The 26323-nt window shown below is 31.8% G+C and overlaps 8 protein-coding genes and 1 long non-coding RNA gene across 10 annotated transcripts; 5 read left to right on the top strand and 4 right to left on the bottom strand.

Annotated features, from left to right (window-relative positions):
* The first annotated feature begins 533 nt into the window (after positions 1-533).
* LOC113795554 (ATP-binding cassette sub-family G member 5) lies at positions 534-2797 on the top strand. The gene is made up of 4 exons (XM_027345742.2): positions 534-719; positions 774-1467; positions 1535-1939; positions 1998-2797. The coding sequence occupies exons 1-4, from the start codon at positions 534-536 to the stop codon at positions 2702-2704; spliced, it is 1992 nt and encodes a 663-aa protein (XP_027201543.1). The 3' UTR covers positions 2705-2797.
* A 202-nt stretch (positions 2798-2999) lies between these two features.
* Positions 3000-4526, bottom strand: OSCP1 (Organic solute carrier partner 1). Its single transcript, XM_027345748.2, has 2 exons — positions 3637-4526; positions 3000-3584 (listed from the first exon to the last, which is right to left on the bottom strand). The coding sequence occupies exons 1-2, from the start codon at positions 4413-4415 to the stop codon at positions 3179-3181; spliced, it is 1185 nt and encodes a 394-aa protein (XP_027201549.2). The 5' UTR covers positions 4416-4526; the 3' UTR covers positions 3000-3178.
* Positions 4527-4554: 28 nt separating this feature from the next.
* Positions 4555-6803, bottom strand: LOC113795558 (uncharacterized). Its single transcript, XM_027345746.2, has 7 exons — positions 6148-6803; positions 5979-6078; positions 5863-5918; positions 5497-5805; positions 5313-5444; positions 4824-5240; positions 4555-4763 (listed from the first exon to the last, which is right to left on the bottom strand). The coding sequence occupies exons 1-7, from the start codon at positions 6260-6262 to the stop codon at positions 4648-4650; spliced, it is 1245 nt and encodes a 414-aa protein (XP_027201547.1). The 5' UTR covers positions 6263-6803; the 3' UTR covers positions 4555-4647.
* Positions 6804-7847: 1044 nt separating this feature from the next.
* Positions 7848-10176, top strand: LOC113795544 (uncharacterized). Its single transcript, XM_075822541.1, has 3 exons — positions 7848-8486; positions 8542-8961; positions 9021-10176. The coding sequence occupies exons 1-3, from the start codon at positions 8200-8202 to the stop codon at positions 9817-9819; spliced, it is 1506 nt and encodes a 501-aa protein (XP_075678656.1). The 5' UTR covers positions 7848-8199; the 3' UTR covers positions 9820-10176.
* LOC113795560 (actin-binding Rho-activating protein-like) lies at positions 10097-10889 on the bottom strand. Its single transcript, XM_027345749.2, has 2 exons — positions 10564-10889; positions 10097-10501 (listed from the first exon to the last, which is right to left on the bottom strand). Exons 1-2 carry the CDS (start codon positions 10752-10754, stop codon positions 10177-10179), a joined length of 516 nt encoding a protein of 171 aa, XP_027201550.2. The 5' UTR covers positions 10755-10889; the 3' UTR covers positions 10097-10176.
* A 536-nt stretch (positions 10890-11425) lies between these two features.
* On the top strand, positions 11426-13551 carry LOC113795562 (uncharacterized). The gene is made up of 2 exons (XR_012846750.1): positions 11426-13324; positions 13384-13551. It is a non-coding gene; the product is annotated as an uncharacterized LOC113795562 (long non-coding RNA).
* Positions 13552-14986: 1435 nt separating this feature from the next.
* Positions 14987-15670, top strand: LOC113795561 (uncharacterized). Its single transcript, XM_027345750.2, has 2 exons — positions 14987-15142; positions 15213-15670. Exons 1-2 carry the CDS (start codon positions 15131-15133, stop codon positions 15522-15524), a joined length of 324 nt encoding a protein of 107 aa, XP_027201551.2. The 5' UTR covers positions 14987-15130; the 3' UTR covers positions 15525-15670.
* Positions 15671-15796: 126 nt separating this feature from the next.
* LOC113795553 (tubulin monoglutamylase TTLL4-like) lies at positions 15797-19159 on the top strand. The gene is made up of 7 exons (XM_075822539.1): positions 15797-16105; positions 16156-16488; positions 16552-17096; positions 17153-17263; positions 17318-18516; positions 18574-18897; positions 18962-19159. The coding sequence occupies exons 3-7, from the start codon at positions 16574-16576 to the stop codon at positions 19028-19030; spliced, it is 2226 nt and encodes a 741-aa protein (XP_075678654.1). The 5' UTR covers positions 15797-16105; positions 16156-16488; positions 16552-16573; the 3' UTR covers positions 19031-19159.
* Positions 19160-19717: 558 nt separating this feature from the next.
* LOC113795557 (putative glycerophosphocholine phosphodiesterase GPCPD1 homolog 1) lies at positions 19718-22209 on the bottom strand. 2 transcript variants are annotated; one of them, XM_027345744.2, is made up of 12 exons: positions 22122-22209; positions 21926-21946; positions 21786-21869; positions 21252-21701; positions 21070-21193; positions 20951-21005; positions 20782-20874; positions 20645-20716; positions 20448-20588; positions 20258-20388; positions 19907-20203; positions 19718-19845 (listed from the first exon to the last, which is right to left on the bottom strand). In XM_027345744.2, exons 1-12 carry the CDS (start codon positions 22153-22155, stop codon positions 19788-19790), a joined length of 1560 nt encoding a protein of 519 aa, XP_027201545.2. In that variant the 5' UTR covers positions 22156-22209; the 3' UTR covers positions 19718-19787. The 2 variants fall into 2 exon arrangements, with proteins under 2 accessions (XP_027201545.2, XP_027201546.2); XM_027345745.2 differs by lacking the exon at positions 22122-22209 and having other exon boundaries at positions 21786-21874; positions 21926-22063.
* Positions 22210-26323: the final 4114 nt, after the last annotated feature.

Here is a 26323-nt window from a genome sequence, read left to right as displayed (position 1 = left end):
AATTGTCTAAAAATCTTCTTGTTTTTTAAAAGGCTGTCATTATAATAGTCACTTTGAAAGAGAGAGAGAGAGAGAGAATATGAATGAGTTTTTAAGCATCAACAATTCACAATCTTTGCACAAACACACAATGATGTTACGAACGTCTCTTTAAAAAAACAAAACAAAACAACAATAACAATTCTCATTCGAAGAGAAACAGGTAAAAATTATTCAGATGAGACAGAGATGAGAGAAAACTTTTGGAAAGAAAACAAAATTCATCATATTATGTTTAGTTTGTTTTCTTCATCAATTCACAATACAACATAACGATAACGACAACCATAATCGTCAGGTGTTTGCATAGGCAATGGCGCCCGAAACAATTGTTTTTTCCGAAGAAAAGGCAGATGTTTAATTTATGTTTTGTTTTTATGATTTGATTCGATTGAAAATTCGATTGTGATCGACAGCCAATCATTATCATCATCATTATTATTAGGATAATTAAATTGAATTTCATTTTGTTCAATCAATCATTGATCATCATCATGATGAATTATGATTTAAGAAATATATCACCAGCTGAAACCAATGAAACCATTACCATGCCACATGTTCTGGAATTGGTTGGTGTTTGTCATTCTGGACCGATTACACCGAATCGACTTTCATTATTAAATAAGTGGACCAATTATCCACCATCTGGTCTCATACTTAAAGATGTCTCGTTTGAGGTTAGTAATCATAATCATAATTGGTGATTGGTGAATAATTATTTCAAAACTTAGGTTCATTCGGGCGAAATGATGGCCATTCTGGGCAGCAAAGGATCGGGAAAGAAAGCCCTATTAGAATTAATTAGTCATCGTATCAATCAACAAAGTAGTAGTACACGTGGACAGATTCTTCTTAATGATGTACCATTAACGCTAAGAGTGTTCCAGGAACAATGCGGATTCGTTTCACGCAGAACCGAACTAATTGAAGGATTATCTGTTCGTCAAACATTAACATATATGGCAAGAATGACAATCCGACAGCCGATACCCAGACGTTTACCGGATGGATCATATATGACAATTCGATTCCGTGTAAAACAAGTGATGGCCGATACGGCATTATCAAGTTTAGCCGATTATGATGTGAGCGAATTGAATGAAGCTGAACGAAGACGATTAACCATAGCTATGCATTCGATACGAGATCCATTATTAATGGTACTGGATAATCCTACCAGCGATCTTAGTCCATTGGATTCATATTTCATAATATCCATGTTATCGAATCATTGCCGTAAATATCAACGAATTATTGTCTTCACAATCGATAGACCACGTTCGGATATATTTCCATTCATCGATCGTGTTACATTTTTATGTTTAGGTGATATTGTCTATACTGGTAGCACACGAATGATGATGGATTATTTTAGTAATATTGGTTTTCCCTGTCCAGAATTGGAGAATCCATTAATGTATTACTGTATGTTTATTTCACAATTACCTGCAACATGACGATGAAAAACATTTTTCCCCATTTCCTCCCATAGTATGTCTGTCGACAGTTGATCGACGATCCAGAGAACGATTCATTGAATCTTCGGCACAGATAGCAGCATTGGTAGATAAATTCAAAATCGATGGCCATGATTATCGTAAATATAATACACCATATTCAAAGATGAATGCACTGAGTATTCCATTGACCGCTTATGGGAAGGCATCCGCTTGGAATGTTATATCCACATTGATTGCCCGACAATTTTGTGCGAATCTAATTATGAAACGCTTGTTTCTGAAATTGGGTCTGATACCATTGTTTTGCATATTGATGTATACATTCATTCTACCATCGTTGGATGAAACACAGAATTCATTTCAAACACGAAGTTTTATCATTTTCAATTTGATGGCCGCAATCACAATGATGACACCGATTATCACATCATATTATTGTAAGTCACTATAGCCATTTGGTAATAATAACAACCAACTGTTTTCGTTCTGTTACAGTTTCTCAACATCGAAATCGTTTCTATGAAGATTCATCTCGTCTATCGATATATCGTGGACCATCATTAATCGTGACCAATATAATAGCAAATATGCCATTGACCATGTTGAATATATTCATTGCCGGTAGCATTACCTATTGGACAACACCATTTCGTATTGATGGTTATTGGTTGGAGCGATGGATCATTTTTTGTTCAGTACTTTGGGGTGTTTATACATTTGTCGAACAATTTACCATAGCCATAATGTGTTTTGTAAAATCACCATTCAAAGCTTCATTAACATCATGTTATCTGCTTACACCGTGGTTGATTATCGGCAGTACAACACTACGATCAATGTTAGCATCACCGAATATCTACTATTATATCAATTGGTTTAATATTTACTATTGGGCTGGATGGACATTGAATTTTATGGAATTTCAATTCAATACTGATCTTGTACGTGTACCACATGTATCCACCAACAATACGGTTGAACTTTGCAGTGCTAATATTGTGCCAGGAAAATGCATGTTTCTTTCAGGTAATCATTATCTAGATCAACGTTTCAAAGATATCAAAGATATACCTGAATGGTCGCTGATTTTTTGGAAGAATTTCGCATTCATTTTCATTTTTGCCATTGGATCATATCTTATCAATACGGTTATCTATGTAATTCCATTACCAGCTTCATTGAAAGCTAAATTTCGTGATTAGGTTAATCACAAAAACCTTTTTGTCAATTTGTTTGTTTTTGTTAATATCACAATCAATTAAAACATGAATAAATTTCTGAAAATTGCGAAATAATATCCAAAACAAATAGATTTCCGTTACATTCTATATGAATGAATCCCATGCTTTTGTTCGTTCGACTCACCCGCGTGCACGTTCGATATTGTGGCAACATGCACATTTTTATCGATTCAATCAAAATCTATTGGTGAAAGAATTGTTTCTTTTGGTAAGTTGGATTAACATTTATTGTCAAATTAAAAAGCGAAAGAGTCAGTTAATGTTTGTAATTTATTTATTCATTAAATTTCGCAAAACATTAACGTTACGTTTTCGCTAAATTAAATCAATCAAGTCAAGACGATAATTATTATCGTTTTTATTTATTTGTTTGTGATGACAAAATGAATGTGTTTCGCACTTTTTACTGATTGTACATTGTTTTTTCTCGTTTATTTAGGAATCCATTAATTCAAGGAGATCTAAATCATCCCCACTTGTTTGATGATTGATTGGTTTGGCCTGGTTGGTATTCTGTTGATTTGTTACCACGGAAAGTTCTTGAAGATCGTGAATTATTTGGATTAATTGTTCATTATTATGATCACTAGTATCAATAATCTGTATTGATTTATCATTCGACATCGTTTTGGAAGTTAATTTATCATTATTTTCAGTTTCGGTAGACAAAAAATCAAATTTAAGTTCGACTATGGAATCACGACGATCATCTTGTGGGGTTTTACAGATGAGTTTAGCCAATAGATCCATTTCTTTGCGATTATTAGCGATGATTGCCGCATTGTCATTGGATTTTTGTTCGCAAACATTTTGTTTTGGTGGTTCGATTTCTTTTTTGTATCTAAAATGATAGAATTGAATGAGATTGGCAAAAAGTCAAATTTGATACTTGCATATTTAATCCAAGTTTTGTACGACTATCATCAACCAAGTAATGACCACCAACATCAAAATGTTCAGTACGAATAATTTCATTATATGAACCATGAAAATATCTTACAACACCGGGTATTTGACATTCACATTCGACCATTACATTTTGATATGGAATGACAAACATACCATCATTCGTTTGCAATCCTTCCCGTAAAAATATCGATACACGTGTACGAATATCTTTGAGAAAATTCAATAGATTATAACGAATCTGTTGAAATCTTAGCAAATCATATTGTTGATAATGTAATAGAAATTGATTTCGAACGACATTTACTATTTCAACAATATTGTTGCATGATGTTTCTGGTTTGTTTTGCTGCTCATCACCATTATTACCGTCATTATCATTGTTTTTGAGCATTTCAATAATGGAAATGAAATGATTATCGGTTACGGTGATAATATCGGATGGTTTTGGACATGCAAACAGTTGATATTTGATAACCATGATCATAAGATCGAATAATTTGTTCATACTTTGTTCATTCAAACGCATGATTGATGAATGAACCAATTTTTCAAATATCGTTCGTAATACATGGAATGTAATGGTGTTATGTGGTTTGAATACTTCATTGATCAGTTTGGAATTGAATATGGAAAGAATAATATCACTCAATACACGTTTAGCTTTTGATTGACCAATTTTTTGCGCTTCTAAACGTTGATCAATAATATAGATCATTTCACCAGACATATTAAAATAAAGTATTGGAAATGTATCGATGGACATTGTTTGTTTTTATTATCTCCACATCTGAATCAAAACTATTTCAAACGTCAATATAATGTTGAAATTTTTATTTGTAATTTTTCTCACTCGAAAAACTCAACAAAAAGCACGGTCGCCATAGAAACGAAAAAATATAGTAGAATTTATTGACAGGCAAGAATTTAATTAAGTTTATTATTATTATCTGAGATAAACAAATGCTTTAATTTATGGTTGGACTAAAAAAAGGCAATCAACATGGTATTTGCATATATTTCAATAGAAATCCTTTTTGGTTTGAAATAGTATTACCATCGGCAATTGGATTATTATCGGTATGTACATAAATTACATATGGATTTATATAAGCTACAATCAACAAACCATCAAATAATTATCATTCAATATTCAATACACAAAATAACTTACAATAAACATCGGCATTTATTAATGCGGCAGTTGGTGTTGGAGAAAATCTTTGTCCACAATAACGATCAATCAAATTGGATTTTAATTGATCGGTACCTAATGGTATAGTAAGAAAATCTCCATCCGATGCTAATGTTGTTGTCGATATGCATTGATCACCAGGTGTTGAACTATCTGCTAAACTGCCACCAAAATCAAATTCAATAGCCGAATAACGTATGGCACAAATGCGTGGATGTTTTGCAATGCAAACACCATAATTCAAATTATTTAGATAATTATTTGCAATTCTTGTTTCCACTGGCTGTACTGATCCGGGTGTTGTCGATGTTACTACCGGTAGATTTGTTGTACGATAATTGAAACTTTCGATATTTCCATTCAATGCTGTATAATATTGTAAACATCCTGGTGGTGCTATTCATCAAAGCAAATATTGAGAAAACAAATGTTTGGGGATTTGAAATTTGCAAATAATAACAAAAATACCTCGATATTGTGATTTGCAAGGAATCTGTCGTATACGAATGCTCCATTTACGATTATATTCTTGTTGATTGGCCGTATTGACAATCAACAATAATGGTTCGTCGGTTTTTTCCGGATCAACATCCAGATAGACTGTTGATAGTAATATTATGAATTGAATGAATTATTCATTACAAACACTTACTATGCTGGCCAGTCATTTCACCGCATATACCCGATATTGGTAATCCGGATTGATTGAAGTTGGAAGCACCTGAAACTTGAAATGAATCAGTAATACTATTACCACATGCACCATTATAATGCGGAGCTAGGCTGAATTCATCGAAATCGATACGAATTTGACAGACTGGAAATTTAATAATCAATGGATTACGTTGTAATGTAAATATACACACTGGTGGATCTACACGTCCGGTCAATAGATTTGGATAATTTGGTGATACAAAATATGTTTCATTCGATGTCACTACAGCTCTACATGTTCCTTGATCTCGATTAATAAGGAAAAATTCATTTCCAATTGAAAGGACAAAATTATATTACTTACAAACACAGCATGAAAGAACACCATATCCACAAGTACCAGCAACATATCCACCCGAACTATAATGATCAATTCAATTAAGGGATTTGCACAATGTCATATTGCAAACACACACAAACCTAAGACAAGCACTTTTTGGCATGCAAAGTCCCATTCGATTATCGACTGCTGCCGAACATTCACTTCGTAACAGGATCGGTGTTAATAAGGAATTTATCACTAATATTGATTTGAATAAGGATTATAGTTCGATTTGTATTGATTCTTGCAAAAAAAACATTATCATACCATTTTGTGGTTCTTGTCCTGGACGAAATAATTGTCCATTAACATTGTTCCAAATCAACAATGTTAATATGATTAGAACAATAGCCCATAGACATAGTGGAAAAAATTTTATCATTTTCAATTATTGAATTTTTTTGGCACAAAAAAATTTTTTAATGGTCATAACAAAGATTCGAGAACAAATGATTTGACCGCCGATCATCATTGTGAACAAAGCCAATCAAACAACCAAACAAACAAAAAGAGTGACAGGTTATGTATAGATTCCGGTTATTTGCTAATATCGGGTTTTCTTTTTGTTTGATTTGTGCAAACACAAAATTTATGCCTGTTTTTTCTGGTGAACAATACTGCCAAACAAAAATCACCAAACATATTTATCATTGCTCATTTAGGTATATTCTCCAATCAATCAATCGGTCAATCACTCGACCAATCTTTTTTGTGGAATATCAATCCTTTAATCATGAAAGATTTTATTATTTCTTTTGGGTAATATATTCAAAAATCTGAAAAAAGGATTGAATAAACAAAACAATCAATTTATGTGTTTGTTTATTTGTTTGTGAAACATCACTTGACACTAATTCTTCGTAATACCCATAACAAACAATCAGGTCATAGTTTAAATTTAGATTTTCAATTTACTAATTTGTAACTCAACTGTTAAAAATTTTGAATTTCCAAATGAAAATATCAATATAAAAAAAAAGAAATCTTTGTTAATCATTGTTATTTCAATTGGCTAGAATGTCCGGCTTTTATAAATCTTAATAAATGTTAATCATTGTTGAACATTTCATCAGACATTTAACAAGAAATTATTCTAACTTTTTTAAGAAAAAATATCGATATTTTTCTGTATCCTTGATTTTTGCGTCCTTGGTTGATGAATCGATTGAGAATTTAGTCAGAAATTATGTGTATAATTTCATCATTCAACGTCAGAAACAAATGGAATCTATTCATTCATTTCCAAGGCTGACGTGTCCTTTTTTCAGAATTTGTTTGTTATTTCAATTCAATTTGTGTGATGTGTTGGGTCAATTGTATTTCGTTGGTTTGTTAAATTTCTGATGAAATGTTTAGCTTAGATTGCTGCCATATAATTGTATATCGTGAATGAAGTTATGTGACGCCTGTTGCCCGTGCACACACATTGGATATTGAGAGTGTGCACTATTATAACTGTAATACGTAACTGATGTAATATAGCTGACACACACGCACAGTGAATACTTGGCTTCCATTTCCTTTTTAACAAATGTTGTTTTTTTATTTAATTAATTGCTGACAAACTTGATATTATTGTTTGTTTGTTATAAATAATGAATTGTTTTTTATCATTAAAAAGATCATTTCATGTCATCCTTATCCTTGTTTGATTGATGGATAATACAATTGAAATGATGATTATTATATCAGCATGATGATAAAGAGAGAATGGAATGTATCGAAAAAATGGGCGAGGCTGGCCATTTGTACACTTGTCGTGAACAATACAACTTTATGCGAATATAGTCTCAGGATACGGGCACACAAATGTATGCTACTACTTTTGGTTGTTATGGCCATCGCCGGCTTTTTAAATGGTGGTGGCGTTATCTGGAATTTTCTTTTTTTCCCATACACATACGCAATGCGTTGTAAATTCTAATTTTTTCACTTTTTTGCTTGCTCATTCATTATTTGGCATTTTTTTTCTGTTTTGTCATTTTGATGTGTTGGAAGTTTTTTGTGCTGCCATCATCATCATTAGCACTCTTTAATTTGATTTGAAACATTCACATAATTTTGATTTTGTACCGTTTTTTCGAATCGAAAATGGATTGTTAGAAAAATGAATTTGTTCTAAATTCTATTGCTGTTCAATTTATAGGGAAACAAACCTTCGATCCTGATTGGATTAAGAAAACAATGACTTTTCAATCACACTTCGATGAACATCCAAATATCTTGAACAACTATTTTAATTTGTAAAACTTTCAACATTTTGAATTGATCAAAATTAGACACATTTCAATCTCATTCAGTAAAAGCAATTCTACCACGATGACCGCAACCATATTGCCCAAACAACTTGATAAGGTGATTTTGTCCAGTAATTTTGGATGTAAATCATCATCAAACCCAATGAAAATGATTATTGGTAATGATTCGTTGATGGTTGTCAATAATGGTGTCGGTAGTGAGAAACGATCACCATATTTATCAAACAACAACAGTATTACCCAACAGCAGAATGATGGTGATGGATCCACAATAACCGAACAAATCAAACCGAAGCGTAAACGTCAACGTTTAGATCATCTAACACAGGAACAAAAAGTGATGCGAAGGTAATTAGTCATTATTATCATTAATATTATTATAATTGTATTGATTGTGTAATAGAAAATTAAAAAATCGCATGGCCGCACAAAGTGCACGTGATCGAAAGAAAAAGAAAATGATGGATCTCGAAAAAGAAAATAATTGTCTGGCTAAAGAACGTATGGAACTAATGAAACGTAATCGTTATTTGGAACAGAAATTAAAACTTTATATGGAAGAAAATGATAATCTTAGACAAAAATTGGGTATCGAACCAATCAAATTGGAACCGGAATGTGACGATACTATGGATTTATATGTTCCATATGATAAAAGCAATAGTCATGACGCATTTGAGGATGAGGATGACGATGATGATGATTATGATGATGATGGTAGTGATGAAGATGGTTACCAAAGTTCTACGGACAACTATTCATCCACCTCGACTGCCAATGCTTTTGAGTCTGCCGAACTCATTAATGTTCCTCTGCCGAAGGTGCAAGTATTGGCCGAAAAGGATGGAAAAATGGCAAATGTTCAACAGCAACTGTTGGTAGAAACTATCGACAAATCAACCGAAAAATCAAATCATCAACAAAAGCAACGTTCAACAAAGAATCCGCAAACGAAGACTTGCTCGCTACAGCAGTTGACCAACTTTTTAATGGTTTTATTAACGACAATTTCCCTCAACAACAACAACAACAACAATCGATCATGTTCAGTGATGGAGCCGATAATCAATTTGGTATTGAAACAATTGAGTCAGATCAAATTGAACAGCGAAAATTATCCGCAGGAAATGGATCTCGAATTGAGCCAATGTTTATCGGAACTGGCGAAACAATGCCAATTGAATTCATTAATGAAACGATATCAACGCAAACATGTTCGACTACGGATTTAGCTAATGTTTATAATCATGATAATGATTTGATTGTAATCGATCATGATTATGCCATCAGTCCAATGGGTCGAAAAAATGATGATATCAATTTCAAACATAATCAGCTTAGTCCCACACCACCATCGGATAGCAGTGATATTGGTTATGAATCAATGTCATCACCGGAACCAACATGCATTGATAGTAATGTACAACAATTGATCACTCAACAACAACAACAACCGTTAAATATATTTTGCATGGATGATGAAACTGATGATTTATTGAATTTAGATAATCTGAATATCGGTCAAGATGACAATGATAATGTTTTATTTCCACTAACAACTAAAAATGATAATTACCCCGATGAAATTGATTTTATTGATGAAGACAACTTACAACCATCCATTAATGATATGATAACATTCGATTCGCAACTTCATGATCTATTTCCAGAATTGTTTTGAACACAAATGAAACTTGATACTATCTATATTTTGATTATATTCACATAATAACAATTTATTCATGGTGGTTTAAACAGCATAGATATGGATAGATGTTGAATCTCGTATTGGTCTCGTTTCATTCTTTTTCAATTTTGATTTCCAATTTTTACCATTATTACACACATCATTCACTCTCTTGTTATATAGGTGTGTTGATTTAATGAACCAAAATTCTGTTTTTTCACATGATCTTTTTCTTTTTTTTGTTCACACTTATTTTATTTGGCAACAAAAATATCTTTTTGTCTGGTTTATTTGATTAATATATTTAAATTATAATAAAAAATGAAAATAAAATTGAATTTTGTTTTTGAATCAATCAAACTGAACATCTTCAAGTTTGACGGCAGGATCCATGGTGATGATGACATTATCATCACGACCTTGATAAAGCATTTCACCTTCGAATTGTACCAGACCATGTTTACGTGCACGTAATAACAGGCCAACAACTTTGCTTGATATAACTTTATATAATTCAAATAATTCTTTGAATTTGATTTCAACTTTATTCGATTCTTCATTCACAGTGCCATGTTTGTGTATGATTTCCAATAATAATTTTATTTCGTTTGCAATCAATTGTGATGCTTGTTTGCCCCGTTGTTCAGTTTTTGAACCTTCTACCGGTTTTCCATAGCTAAAATTAGTGAAAAGAATTTTTCCGCTCAGTTTTATGTCATGGAAAGCGAACACACTTACTTTGGATCTTCTTTGTTTAATTTTTGTTTAGCTGATGCTACAGCATCGAATGAGCCGGAAAATGGATTGAGTTTTTGTTTTTCTTTATGTTTATCTGCCTGTTCTTGGAACTTGTTGATGCGTGAATTCAAATCCGTATTGCCATAAAGTCCGGGTAAACGAAATTTCGATTGATCATTTTCATCTGCCATTTTTTCTTTTGTTAATTTGATTGAATAATTTGATGTGACGCAGTGATGATGATGTTGATGGAAAAAATTAAGTTTTTTGTGGGAATAAGCTGATGATGATGATCGCCACTGAATGTAAAACTTTTATTTAACAAATCACATCATTACATTAATTTCGAAGAATAAAAAGAAAAACAAGAATCAAGTAGTGGTTATATTACTCATTCGTAGCAGCAGAATATTCGAGAATATTCTTAATTGAAGAAATATTAACGGTTAACAACATCCAAAATCTGTTGTTGTTATCGTTGCCATCAAATCGGCAATCCATGATGATGATGTAAAATGATGTAAAACATACACACTTGTCTATCGGGAAATGTTCAAAAAACTAAAAATAAAAGCACCACCAGATAATAATACTTTACTTTATTTTTAGATGCTAATAATGGAATATTTAGAGTCAGTTTGGTTGTTGGCATATGGTGGCAAAGAGATGTTTATTTATGATGATCAAATGTTTCAACATTGAACATTGAATAAACAATGTCCATACTTGTTGTGAATATTTTCAACTTTGACCAAATGGATTTGAATGATAAATGTCATTGAACTCAAAAGTTTATATTTCTGGCATTATTTCAAGAATAATTCATTTCCCGTTTTTTCATTACTAAAATGAAAATGGAAAATGAGTTTTTCAAAACATTTAAGGAAATCCCCTGTTCTAATCAATGACCTTTACTTGGATTTATTTTTTCCCAATCATATCGTTGACTGAATAATCCTTTTTGAAATGAATATTGTTGAATAATCATCCATTATAATATAGTTTTAGAGGAAAAAAGTTTTTCACAAAAAATAAACAATACTAAATTTGAATTGAAATTTTTTTGAAAAAAAATAATTTTCAATGTCACACATTTCTTAAGATGCTTTGAAATGTTCCATTTTGTTGTGAGAAACCTACACACTTTTGTTGTTGTTAATCCCCATATCACCTTGAATGATGATGATGGTTTTATTTTTGTTGTTTGGGACAAAAAACATCTGTATTTGATTTCTTATTTTCATTGTTGTTCCACAAAATAATAATGATTTTTTCAGTTTGTTTTGTTGAATTGAGGAATTTATGCAACAACAGCAATGAACAAAAAGAAATTATAATCCTGGGGGATCAAATTTGATTGGTTTTTTTGGTAGTTCTTTGTTGAGGATATTGACCATCTTTATCATCGATCGAATGAAAGTAATCTTTTAGTAAAATGATGAAAATAGAATTTCATTTCGAAATATGCCTATTTGGTTTGCCGAAGGTCGTTGATTAGAAGAAAGCCAATGATAAAATCGAAATGCGTTCCTCATCAATCAATCAATGACATCAATATTCAAAGATATGATGTGTGTTTTTTATTCCAATCAAAATATAAGCAAGAAATAACCATATAACCTTGATGAATTCAAAAAATTGATTGGACTTATCAGATTTACCTTTTATTACCGACTAAACCGTTTAATCAATCAATCAATATCGAAGACGATCATTGATTTTCAACAAAGAGATTTGATGCTGTCAATTATTATTGAAACAAAAAAAGTTAAGTCAATTAGCAATTATTGATGCGTGCATGCATGGCCAAACGAAATCGATCATATGATGATCATGTTCACGTGTCTTGAACAAAATTTCAAATTCAAGAACAATTTATTAAATTATCAATGCATATTTATGGATTGATTGAATGAATGAATGTTGTTTGCTTGCCCATGGCAAAACCGTTCCTAATATGCGAAAACAAAACGAAGGATATCCTATCCCTCTATCTATCTGTGTGATTCAAGTCATTGAACAGGCTAATTGCATGGAAGTTAGATGAAGATGCACAGCATTTTGTCCCTCTTGAATGGTGTCTTTGTTGGAATTCTTCAAAACAATGGTCTGATGATCTGTTGGATGATGTGTTACAATCAAGAAACAAGAGTTTTTTGCCCTTTCCATATGTTTCATTGAAGATTTTCTTTGATTGATAAAATATTTTGTTTTCAAAAAATCAATTTGTTCACATGATAATGATAATGGTGATGAGACAAAACTTTCAAGTTCATAGCCATCTTTATTTTTGCACTATAATTTTTGGGAAAAATTTCCATATTATTATTATTATTCGTATCATCATTAACAGATTGATAAAAAACATCGATTCAATGTTGTTTTTTCAATAAAAAAAACTTGGATCCTTGTTTATGATTCGCTTTAGGAGTTTTCCTGAAAAGTTGTAAACAAATTAATTTAGTTTGATACCTGAAGAAAAAGAAAATTGAATTACTGAATTGAGTACTCTATTTTTGTAATTAATCCAGAAAATGAAAATGAATCTTCAAATTTTCAATGATAACCTTCTTGTCTTATGCGTGTTTGTTGGATCGCTAGCTTACGGTCGATCGATGAATATATAAATAGAGCAATATCGATGCTATACAAAATCAGTATCATCAATCAGATCAAAAATCAACACACTAATCTTCAAATCGTTGTTTATTTTTTCCTGGGAAAAACTTCCTTTTTCAATCAATCCAAAATGCGAATCTTTGTAAGTGAAATTTGTCTGTGAAAATGAAATTATTAAAATTTGACTGTCTTTGTTTTCAGTTCTTCTTGTTTGCTTTGCTCGTTGCCATTTCAACTGTAAGCGGTATTCGAGGGTATCGTAGACATGGTGGTTATGGCGGTGGACATTATATTCGTCGATCACATGGTTATGGCGGTGGATATCATAGAGGAGGATATGGCAGAAGACATTATGGTTAGACAATGACGGTCCAATATCATTTTGGCCAACAATGATCGATATCGATCATGTATTTCAGCCAACATAAACCACTATATACACAATCAACACAGCAAAAATCTGCCATAAACGACCTCAATGAAGAAAATATCCATTTTCAAAAATGATTTTGTTCTCTTCCTTTTTCAACAAAAAAGCCTCTGAAATGAAACCAAAACAAATATTTGATTAAAAGATTGAAATAAATTTCTTTTTTTATCTAAAACTTTATTTTGTTCATTGGAAAAAACCAAATTTCTGGAAATTCCAGAAATTTATCAACGAAAAATAAAGATTACCATGTCAAAATTCCCCCATATCAATCGAATTGAATTGACAATAATCAAAATCATTAATCTAGAAAAAACTAATGAGGTGGTGGAGAAAAAACTATTATAGGGGTTTCACACTACAGCAATATTGCTGTGAAATTTTTCATTGAAATATTTCAATGGCATCTGCGCATGCTCAGAACTATATTGCAGTGAAATATTTCAACAAAAATATTTCAGCCTCCGAGGCTGAAATGCTTGCATTTCACATCAATGCAAATTAACTTTCTGAAAAAAATTTATTCATTTAGAAAGAAACTTTCCGGTAAACTTATATTCGTTCTAATTTTAAGCTCAATTCCTGTGAGCACGTGTGTTAACGATATTTACGAAGAAGCCGCTCAAATATTTTTGGCTTTAATATTGTCCTGCTTGAGAAATTTAGTGTGAACGCGAAATGGAAAATTTATGTGAAATTTCATTTCACGATAATATTGCATTGCATTCACATTGCTGTGGTGTGAAACCCCTATTATAAAAATGAATTGCAATGTCAACATCTAATTATCATATCAATCTGAGAGAAGGAGAGAGTTTGAATTTTTGATTAATGGATCAAATTAGAAAATAATGAAATCAACTTAGCTTGCAGAATGGACATTGTGTGCATGTTTCACTTTTTTTGACATACTAAATGGACATTGAAGAGAAATGTGACCATCATCAAGGATGCCTGCGATAAATTTGAAAAAAATAACTACGACTTTTGTTGCTTCTTGGTCACTTGCCATTTACTAAAAGAAATGATGTGAGAGAAATGTGAAACCAATAATTTTGTTTGTTTGACCAGTAATATTATTGATGGATGGATGGATGGATTGGCAATATCGAATTAATTCAATGAAAATGAATCAAGTAGGAATTAAATATTGGACCTATACAACATCACCTGTGCATACAGGTGTCTACTAGTAGTGCTAATTTCTTTCACTAAGACATTGAAAATAATACATTTCAAATGAATAGGATACAAGTGAAACATTTCCATTGGTAATAGGTATAGGATGTAAATGTGTGTTTGCTTGGCTTGACCACCTCCTTTGTAATTATTTGAATAGACTTTCTTTTGTTACAATCCACTGTTATTCATTACTCATTTTCTATTCTGAAGGAATCATTCCATTTTTTCGTATAAAAGCACGACCATTAGCAATGAATTGATCCATCAAACGAAACAAACAAATCCACAATTCGAACAATTTGTTCCAAAGCAAAACCAAACTCAAAACTAGCCAAAATGAAATTCTTGGTAAGTATTTTTTCTCGACCAAAATATGTTGAGAGATTGAATATTAATGAATTTGTTGTTGTTGAAATAGATCGCTTTCGCTGCCCTTATCGCTGTCGCTGCTGCTGTTCCATATGCTCCATTGGTCAGCTATTCGACTCCAATCATCACCAAATCATATGCTGTTGCACCAATCGTTAAAAGCTATGCTGCCCCGATCGTTGCCGCACCAATCTACAAAAGCTACGCTACCCCAATCGTTTCGGCTCCAATCTACAAAAGCTATGCTGCCCCAATCATTGCTGCACCAATCTATTCCAAAGCCTATGCTGCACCAGCTTACGGTTATGGTTACGGTTTAGGTGGTGGTTACTATGGTGGTGGCTATTACGGCAAATACTAGATATTAACATCATATTAATCCAGATAAATCATCAACAACAAGATCCATCCTGTACAATGAAATTGTGTGTATAGAAATGTTTAGAAGTAAAGAAAATGAATGATGATTAGATAAATCAATAAAAACGGAAATTTTCTATTTTCAAACAGTTTTTTCTCTTCATTTTTTTATTATTTCCATTCAAAATGATAGTGGATGAATGACATCTGGTGGTAGTGATGATAGTGATTGTTCTTCACTCGATTGTCTGTGTGAGCATTGATCATTGTTAACAATTGTTTGTCGGCTGCAAATTCTCAATACTGAATCCATGTGCCCATCATGATCATCCAATGCAAACTTAACTAAGCATGCACTTGGCATGACGATTGTAACGATACAGTTTTTTCTTGATCAATATTGATGTGTATAAGGTTGTTGTTATCATTTCTCTATATTCATTTTTTCATTCGATCATCGATATTAAATCAATTTTGTCCTCAATTTCATTGGATAAAAATGCCAATAGTTGATATGTTTGATAAGAATTTGCATTGTTAAGATAATCAGTGTTGCGAATTTTGGCACCAATTCATGGTTATGTATGTATGTGATGAATGAATCATAATATTCTCTTTAATGTGATTCATAGGCTTGTTTGATGCGCTAATCTAGTCCATCGAAAAATAGTTTGACATTGAACCATCAATCAATAACCACCGAAAAAATAGATAAATTATTGTGCGTTAAAAACAACACGTGCCAGTTGAAGTGATTGCTATATTTGAAATAGCAAATCAAGGTTGATCGTAAATACCGAATCATTTCGATTCTATATGATGATGGTAATGGCATTGAAGATTTATTCCTTGTGAAATAGTTCTATCTTTATTCCTCTACATTCCTTCGATTCCTTTTTGTTTAATTTCGTTTGGTAATTTTCATTTTTTCCACATCATTTGTTTAAGCGAATTTGAAATTTTGGGTAAACTTTTGCTTTATTTTGCTTTATAATTAGATGATTATATTGTTAATTTTCTTTGGTTAGATAAATTTGTGAAACCCGAATAATGGACAGTACAAATGTGATTGAATTGGCAACGGATAATTCAACGACAACAACCACCATGCTTGAGTTGAATGTTAGCCTTAAATCATCATCGGAAATGTTCGATAGCGTCGCTTCTACCTCATTTGCAGGCAAGAAGAATGGTATGCTTCATAATAATCAAACGAATGGCTATAATCATCATTCGAATGGAATTTTCAAGAATGGTATCAGTAATGATAGAAATCATTGTTCTTCCGCAACAACCACATCCTCATCATCATCATCATCGCAATCTTCTAATGGTAGCCAAACATCACTGGATACTAAATTGATATTCTTCAAAATGATGGCACAAATAATTCGATATCAATTACAGATCTGTGATCAATCAGCAGATCAACAACAAATTGAACAATCATCATCATCACCAGTGTGCATCTTTCCAAGACTTGATGATTCGAAAAAGCGTCCTTATATGTTACAGCCTTCCATGTTTCCATTGATGTATCCCACTGTTTATTTTGTTGCTGAAGATGATATTCGTAAGTGTGGTAATCATGATAGTTTATATGATTGTTTAATCACTTAAAAATCATAGTTTCCGATGTTCCACAAGAAGTGAAGCCATTTTTACGATGGAAAATAACTAGTATCACGGCCAATACAATGCGTTCGATCGTATTGAGATCCGGATACAAACTCATGCCCGGTTAGTGCATATTATTGAAAGAGATTGTCTTAATAATTCTTCATTTGTTTTTAGTTGATCGTAATCCTAAAAACAAAACATTCAATAATTGGAACGCTATATGGTGTAAACATTTGCGTGTTACTGAATTTCAACTAATCGGTTATTATCAACGTGTGAATCATTTTCCTGGTAGTTTCAATTTTGGACGTAAAGATCGATTATGGCTGAATCTTAAATCGAAAATTGAAAAATATGGTGCCGATATGTTTGGAGTTTTTCATCCACCAACTTTTATCATGCCAAATGATTATTCCTCATTGATTGCTTATTGGAATAGTGATGAATCCATACTCAAGAATCATTGTTCTACCAAGCAGAAATCATCATCAGAACAATGTTGTAATGATGATGATGTTCCACCGAAAATGTTTATCTGCAAACCACCGGCATCGGCTCGTGGACAAGGAATCGATATTGTATCGAATGTGGAAGAATTACACACTTTAATGTCTCAACAGAATAGCAATACTAATAGCAGTAACATTAATGCTAGTAATGGAAATAATTTACGTAAACCAAAAGTATCGATGGTGGTGCAGGAATACATTTCCAATCCATGCCTTTTACATAATGATGCCAAATTTGATCTTCGTGTCTATGTACTGATAACATCCATACTGCCTTTGCGTGTCTATGTTTATGATGAAGGTCTTGTACGATTTGCAGCTAATCGCTATTCGAATAGTGTGAATGATATCAAAAATCAATTCATCCATCTAACTAATTACAGTGTGAATAAGAACTGTGTGGAATATGTACCAAACAGTAATGTTGATGGACAAGATGGACACAAATGGACATTGAAAACATTGTGGAAGCATTTATCCATGACAAGAAACTTAGATGTTGATCAGATTTGGAAGCAAATCATCGATCTCATCATCAAAACTGTGATCAGTGCCGAATCGAATATTCTCTCATTGCTTAAACAGAATCTCAAAAATCGACGTTCTTGTTTCGAATTGCTTGGCTTCGATATCATTCTGGATGAAAATTTAAAATTATGGCTACTCGAAGTGAACATTACACCTAGTTTACGAGCCGATTCTGTGCTGGATTTTTCCGTTAAAAATCAATTAGTACGAGATATTCTCAATACATTGGGTTATCAATTATCACCACGTTTTCGACGACATTACAATTTCGGTCATCTGGTTTGTCCGGAGAAGAACGATCTTCTCACACAGATGAGCCTTGCAGATAGTGATAAGGTATTTTTCTTATGTCATTACTAAAGTGTCTTGTAATTGGGATCTGTTCAATTTTAGCATAAAAATTTCGAAGAATCTTTCAAATCAAATGGATTTAATGATGGCTATTGCAGTCATCTAATTGATGAATTAACCGATGATGATGTAATGCATCTTATGGAATCGGAAGATGAATTGAGTCGTTGTGGAAAATTCAGTCGTGTATTTCCAGCATGGAATAGTCGTAGTTATCTGAAGTACTTTGATTCGTGTCATTACTATAATCTGTTATTGACAGCTTGGGAAGAACATTATGGTCAACGACGGCAAACCGGGATTGATCGTCTTCGTTCTTACATGTTGGCTAAAGATTCGGTGAAATCGAATGTTGATAAACTAAAGGTAACACCAAAACATTAATCAAGTCTTTCTCTAATGATATTCTCTTTTTTCCTCATTTCAAAAGGTTCAATTGAATGAGATAAATCGTAACATTTCAATTCTACTTCAACAACAGCCTTCATCACAAACTTGACAATTTGTTTATTGACTCAATCCAATCACTTTTAATCAGCCATACAACAAAAAAGTACCAAATAATGATCGTTTATTAAAGTGTTCTTTTTAATCTTGTTCAAATAAAATTTAAAGATTGTCATGACAATCGAGTTGATTCAATTCATTTTAGATTCGAACGAAAAAAATGATAATTTTATCTAGATGGCAGCACAGGTTCCAAAATTGTGAAAATTGATTGAATTTGTAATTAAATTTGAAAAAAAGAAATTCTATATTTAATGCATTGTGTTGATAATCTTTTCTTGTTGATTAGGATTTAAAAAAATTGTTGTTTTTTCCAATAACCAAAATGTCATTAGCAGGCAAAAATCCTTCCTTTAAAATAAAAATGGATGAACCAGTGGGTAAAACATCGATCGCATTAACAATCGTTGGCACCATATCTTCCATTCTGTTTGCATTTGTTGTTGGGGCAACGCTTTCCTATTATTTTGGTTGGCATAAGAAATTTTTGAAAAAGAAATCTTTACATAAATCATCATCGAAAAAATCGTTGTCGAAAAAATCGAAACGACAATCGGAGAGAGAACCGAGTGGATCTTGAATTTCAAAAAAAACATTTCAAAATTCTTTATCAAAATAAAGCCCACCAATCAAAGTTATTTGATTGTTTATTTGAACAAAATCATTTGATAATCTGTGATCATAAGTCAAACATTTCTTTATTTATTTGCTTAGCAAATCGAAATCTTGAAAGAAAATACGGAATAGTTTCAAGAAAAAATTCCGTTTTCATTTGCGGTGAATGTTTGGTTCATTATTTTATCGATGCTAGTATGATAAAAGAGAAAAAATATAGAAAAAAGTTATTTGCCAAATGAAATAAACTTACTGATCAAATATGAGCAAATCAACACCCTTATCCAATAGACTCATCACAATTTGATGGCTATTGATTCGATTACCCCAAACATATAGGCCAAGTTTTCGTTTTTTAACATAATCGATATATTGATATTGTCCGTTTGTTTTTGTTAGCAGAGCATCAACAGTCGGTACGATACCTTTGAACATCATACTTTGTGCAAATGCTACGGCTGATTCAATAGAAAAATCACGTGGATCTCTTGACCATTGTTTGACCGATGTTAGAAAAGCGACATGATATTTATTTTGTTTCAATCGAATCCTGCGTGTATATGTCAATTTCTGCGTTGAATCAAACAAAAAAAAAAAATCTTACATTGAACAAAGATCTGGATGAAACGATGTTATAAACATTGGCCTTTCATTTCCGAATTTGAACAAAATTTCCAATATTCGATCAACATATTGATTCAATTCGATTCCTAATTCACTTTCATATTGAAGATTCTAGATAATAAATAATGGTATATGAATTGTTAACTGATTTTTGTTAGTTTGTTGCAAACCGTTAATTGGGATGGATATTTAATTTCAACATCTATGCCACAATTTGGATCAGTATGGTTGAGAACATCTTGCAACGTTTCGAATGATTGAAACAGCATTGATACATTTTCGGAAATGTGTGGCATGTAATTGGTTGATATCTGAATAGATTCTCAATTTAATTTGATTGCAATAGCCAAACAAAAAACAATCATACCTGTTGAAGTGAATGCAAACTCATATCTTTCAACGGTATTCGGATCATATCATGTTTACTATCATTATGACGCTATTGATTTTTGGGGAAATATTGCTTTACTCACACAAAAACAACATGATAAATGCTCATATTACATTGATTATAAATGTTCGAATATCAAAATCATGATATACGATTGGGATACCATCGTGCGATAATTGAACATCCAATTCGATCATCTGTGCGCCCTGTTGTTGTTGAAATAAAGCAAATGAAGAATGACTGATGATCAATAATATTAATACTATTAATAATAATAATTACATTTTTGCATGCATAGTTGAATGCTGATATGGTATTTTCAATATATTTTTCCGGTCTAGAACAAAGTAGGAAAAAGAGAAAAAGAATAATCATTTGCAAAAAACAGTAGAGATAGGTACAAATCATGACGTATGCCAATACCGGTACCACGGTGACCAGCAAATCGAATATTATCAATCGAAACATAATGATCAGACAATGGATTGAAATCACCTTTCGATGGACGTATTATCAAATAGTTGACTGTCATAAACGAACCAATCCAAAGTGAATATTGGTTAAAAGATTCTGAAATATTTACCTTCGATTTCACCAACAACATTGTTTTGTTGATCAGATAAATTGATTAATGGGATTTTTCGAAAACCATTAGTATCCGTTGACTGGAATGGCTGTATGAAGGCGTTGATAACATTAGTTTGATGATTATGATCGATGATTTGTATTTGAATGATGAAGAGAGTATTGGCAATATCTGTTAAATTAGTCCAAAATGAAACAAATTCATCGGCATTGTAAACAATTCCTGTTTCTGGTTGCGAACGATATTGCGACTGATCCGATATTAGACGTGAATATTTAACAGTATTTGTTGTGGGAGATTGTTTATTGAGTAGATCTTGTATAAACACTTTATATCGAAAAGGATTCTGGTGTTTTTCATATTGATTATTGAAAAATTTCACTGTCGATGATCCCGGATAAAGACGCAGCTGAACGGCAGTCTTATTCCATAATATTCTATCCGAAGCTATTGAAGAAAATTGAGTTAATTGAATTGAATATCGAACAAGAAAAAGCTTGCAAATCCAATCAATCAATCAGCAACTCCTACCATTATCACTGATGCCAGTGGATGATGCCAAGCCAAACACGAAAATCAATGGTAGTATTATCGATATGATCATTATAGCCAATACTAAACTTGGGATATGTTGGCAATTAAATAAAACCAGAACTATTTGATGATCATACCTAGCCAACGAAATCTATTAACTTTGTTGATGGATATTATTTCACAAAAACAAAAGGCAATTAATCAATGATCAAGTCAAACACTCTCACTAATAGCTAAAAGAAATTTCATTTGGATATGAAAAGAGATTGCAATCAATCAATCAATGAGTGAAATATTATGATTGTTTGCTAATCAAATTGATAAACGACATACTTGTACGAATGAAGGTTGATGATTTGTTAATCATATTGATTGTGTAAATTGTAAATTAAGAAAAACATACAACCATAATGATCATTATTAATCATTACATTTTATATGGAATAATATGTCTGATAGTTGTTTGTCATTTTAAAAAATATCATCATTAATAAAAAGAAAACATGATTTTACAATAGGATCATAAAATTGAAAATTATTATCATCGTCAATCACTTTTTTTCACTTTTCACTATGATTAAAATCAGTGGAGACAACATATAGCAAAGTTAGTTATCAGATTTCCACAATGTTTGTTGTTGTTGTTGTTGGGATATCTTAAATGGAAAAAAGAACAACAACAATAATAATAAAATAATGAAATCAATATCATCATCATAATAGTAAAAAGACTGATCAAAATGGTTTTGGAAAAAACTTTCTTCTCATAGATAGGTTTCACTGATCAATTTTTCCGATAACACCCAAGTGACATGGCATTGAGGACTGTAATTGGATTCATTCAGTCATTTTAGCTTTGGTTTACTTAGCATTGACATCATCATCATTCTTATTATCATTTAATGACAAAATGATGACAGAACAAAATGAAATGGAAAATTTTTTTATTGTCAAAAAATTTCATTTTCCAAAAAAAAAGAAAGAAAGGGGATAACAATCATATTTTGTTCTCATAAAATATATATTACCTTTGAATAAAGTTAGCAGAGATTTTGAGAGAATTTGTTTTCATTTTGCCATTATGGAAACCAAAGCCATAGATATAAGCGAATAAATCGATATTTTTTGTCTGGTTTTTTTCACACAAAAAAGCCAAACAATATTCCCTTGAAACAGGAATCCTTTTTCGTTTGGTTATGATTCTTACTTTTGTGATGAATATGAATTAAATATTGGTTTCGGGTTGTTGTCGCCCTCGTCGTTGTGATTCGGATGAGAATGATGAATGTTGATGATGTAATTTTTTCATTCTGATCGGAATATTTGAGTTGTCCATACCACGAGACCATGTCGAATCATAATGTCGATTTGATGTGGTGGTCAATGATGGTGGCGGTGGTTGTGGACAGCAATTCCGTATACAATCAAATGGGCAGATCAAATAAAGGCATCTAGAAAAAGAATATTGCAAGCAGCAATGAAATTGTTTTGCGATCAATTATGTAATGACATTTTTTTTTGGTTTCTGTTTCTTTATTTCTTTCGATCTGACCATGTTAATAATCAAATTAATTCCTTCTTTGGGAAAATGCTGAAGTGCATCTTTTTCGAAAACGGATTAAAAAGACATCTAATCAAATACAAACATTGTAAAGTAAAACAAGTTGGCTTCCCTTTTTTAATTGCAATGAGCGTAACGAGAATAATCTATTTGAGGCAGCTAAATGTGAGAAAATTGATCATTATTGAATCGTTTGTTTGTTGCACAAACATTTCGTCTCTATAGAAGATTCCTTGGAAATGCAAAGTTATTGTCTGGTATAGTGGAATGAAAATTTCTAAACACAAATCGTTTTTCACCCTTGATATTTATGAAGAGGTATTGTACTATTTATGGTGATCATAATTTTAATGTCCACAATTTCACTCAATTTCAATCCGAACCTTATCTCTCAATATGCATTAAACTAGAAAAAAAGAAGATGATGATTACACAACATTAACTGAACAAATTTTTCTTTTTGTTTGGTTGTTTTGTGTAGTAATAATAACTAGCATTTTGCTAAATTGCTAAATTCATTAGATTTTTTTCACGCCTTGCTCGGTTGGATGTGTTCAAGTTGAGATTAGAATAATGAATTTGATCAACTGAGAGAAAAGAGTAGCATTAGGCACTTACCTATTTAATGCGTTTTTCATCTCTTTCATACGATAAGTATAGATAAATGGATCGATGATAGCCTTCAAAATGACTAAACCATTCGTTATGAAACTGAATATGACACGCCAACGATAACTAAGCATAATGATTGGATAATAACAATGATCAATGCAGGTTAGTGCAAGATACAATACGGCTGGCATCCAACACAGTATATATGTGCCTAATATCGATAATGTTGTTATCAATGCTTTGGCATTATTTGAGGGTGATGAATTATTCGGTGCTATTAGGCCATTACTAGTATTAGAGATTAATACGGCACCATGTTGTCGTTTAATCGATCTATTCAAATAATGTTGTCCATTAGTTGTGCTATTGTTTATGGTTGATAAATTATCATCAACAACTCCTGTTTCAGATGAATAATAATCATTATTGTTATTATTGTTATCATCAGTTGCAATACAACGATCGTTTGTAATTTTTGTTGTTGTTGATGGAGAGGAATTGGTAAATAATTTTTCCACAACCGTACGATAATCTTTTTGATTATTATCATTATATTTGACGATAGATCGGGCAGTTTGATCTTGATCATTATCACCACTGTTGATGAAAAATTGGTCATCAAAATGATTTTTGATTAATAGGGAAGACGTAGGACGAATATCGGTTCGAGAAAATTTGCCATCATCATTCCTTATATCATCATTAATTTGAGTGTCATTCACATTGGACATTGTTGTTGAATCCTTTTTCGATTTGATTGTCATCATTAATTTTCTCCTATCACCGCCAGATTGATTCAGATTCAATAAACGTTGTTTTTGATGTCGTTTGATAATGATGAAAATTCTTGTGTAAAGATATAGCATCAATACTAATGGCAGGAAAAATGCTACCACTATCATAAAACGAAAACGAAATGTGAGGATAACATCCGAACGACAATTTTCATGTTGAAATCCTGTTGGTGTTGTCGTTGATTAGAATATGGTTGAAAAATAATCAATCGCAAATTACCTTGGCAAGGTATTGAACTGAAGTATGATGCAATCACAATAGCCGGTAATAGCCAACAAATAAACGACATCAAATAGATACTACGCGTACGATGTTGAGAGCAAAAAATCATGGACCTATCGCAAATTGAAATATCAATACAAACTTTCACAAATTATAATGGAATTGAAAACATCATAAATGGATTGTTTCCAATGCATTTATGATATTGATAAAATTAATTGCAAAAACAATTTTCTTCATGAATTATTGACATTTTACTTTGCCTTTCATATTTTCCCCTCCAATAATAACAACAAACACTAATTTATCATTATAAAGCAAATTCCCCTTACATCACATTCGGATCTTGATAACTTTTTTCTGGAGAAATTGAAATTGAATAAATTTGGTTGTTGTTATTTAATCTCACGAGACATTTTGTTGTGTTGATATTCGACAATAATTTGTGAACAACAACAACAACTAGCAAATTTCATTATTGATTCATCGTGTTCAGAAATAAAGAAACTGGATCGTTTATCGTGAATCGATTGAGACTACAGGACTAAGAATGAGGTGTAGATGTTCAAATATAGATAACATGTTCTACATTCGAAAAAAGACAAATTACAGTCATGAAATGGGATTCTTTTTTTTTGGAAGATGTGATGTTCTTTTCTTTTCTTAATGTTGGTTGGTCGATATCGATTTAAATTTTGATTTGATTTTGATTTGTTTCAATTTATTACGTGATCCCAGACGAAACATAATAGGAAAAATCGAATTCAATTTAAACAAGAAAAATGAAATGAAAAATGATTTTCTCAAAACAAATTGGTCATTACTGTAGAAAATCAATTTAGCAAAAAATATCTTAGTTGACATTGTGCCCATAAACCAATTAAATAAGAATAAAAATACAAATGAGGATGATAAGAATTTTCCCTGAAGCAACCCAAACCACAAAATTATCCCGAAAAAGATTCGGCAAGCTTGCTTTTGGCTAATCGTAATAATAATAAATAATGTAACATAGCTAATGATGAAAACAATGTGCGGAAAAATAGAACTTTTTGGTTCAAATTTTGTTTCAAATAAAAAATATTCTCCAGAGGTTTGTGGGCATTGAACACACACACACACAAACCCATGGAGAGTTGTATGCAAATTTCCGAATAATTGCGCGATGGCCACAACACACATTCATCGATCAATATGGACGGCCACGAAAAAGAAAAAATCCTAATCTATATAATAAACACGAGAAGCGAAGCTTCTCGAGAGTGTCGTGCACAAAAAAGTATGGTGACCAGAGAAATGTGTTGCAACAAACACTAATTTATCATTATAAAGCAAATTCCCTTAC

The sequence above is a fragment of the Dermatophagoides pteronyssinus genome, unplaced genomic scaffold, assembly GCF_027571235.1.
Source record: "Dermatophagoides pteronyssinus isolate colony J.1.1.1.1 unplaced genomic scaffold, Derpt_VIB-CSIC_2022.12 sq0018, whole genome shotgun sequence".
Lineage (NCBI taxonomy): Eukaryota > Metazoa > Arthropoda > Arachnida > Sarcoptiformes > Pyroglyphidae > Dermatophagoides > Dermatophagoides pteronyssinus.
The sequence above is the reverse complement of the archived record's forward strand: the minus strand, read 5'-3'. Positions and strand labels throughout refer to the sequence as shown.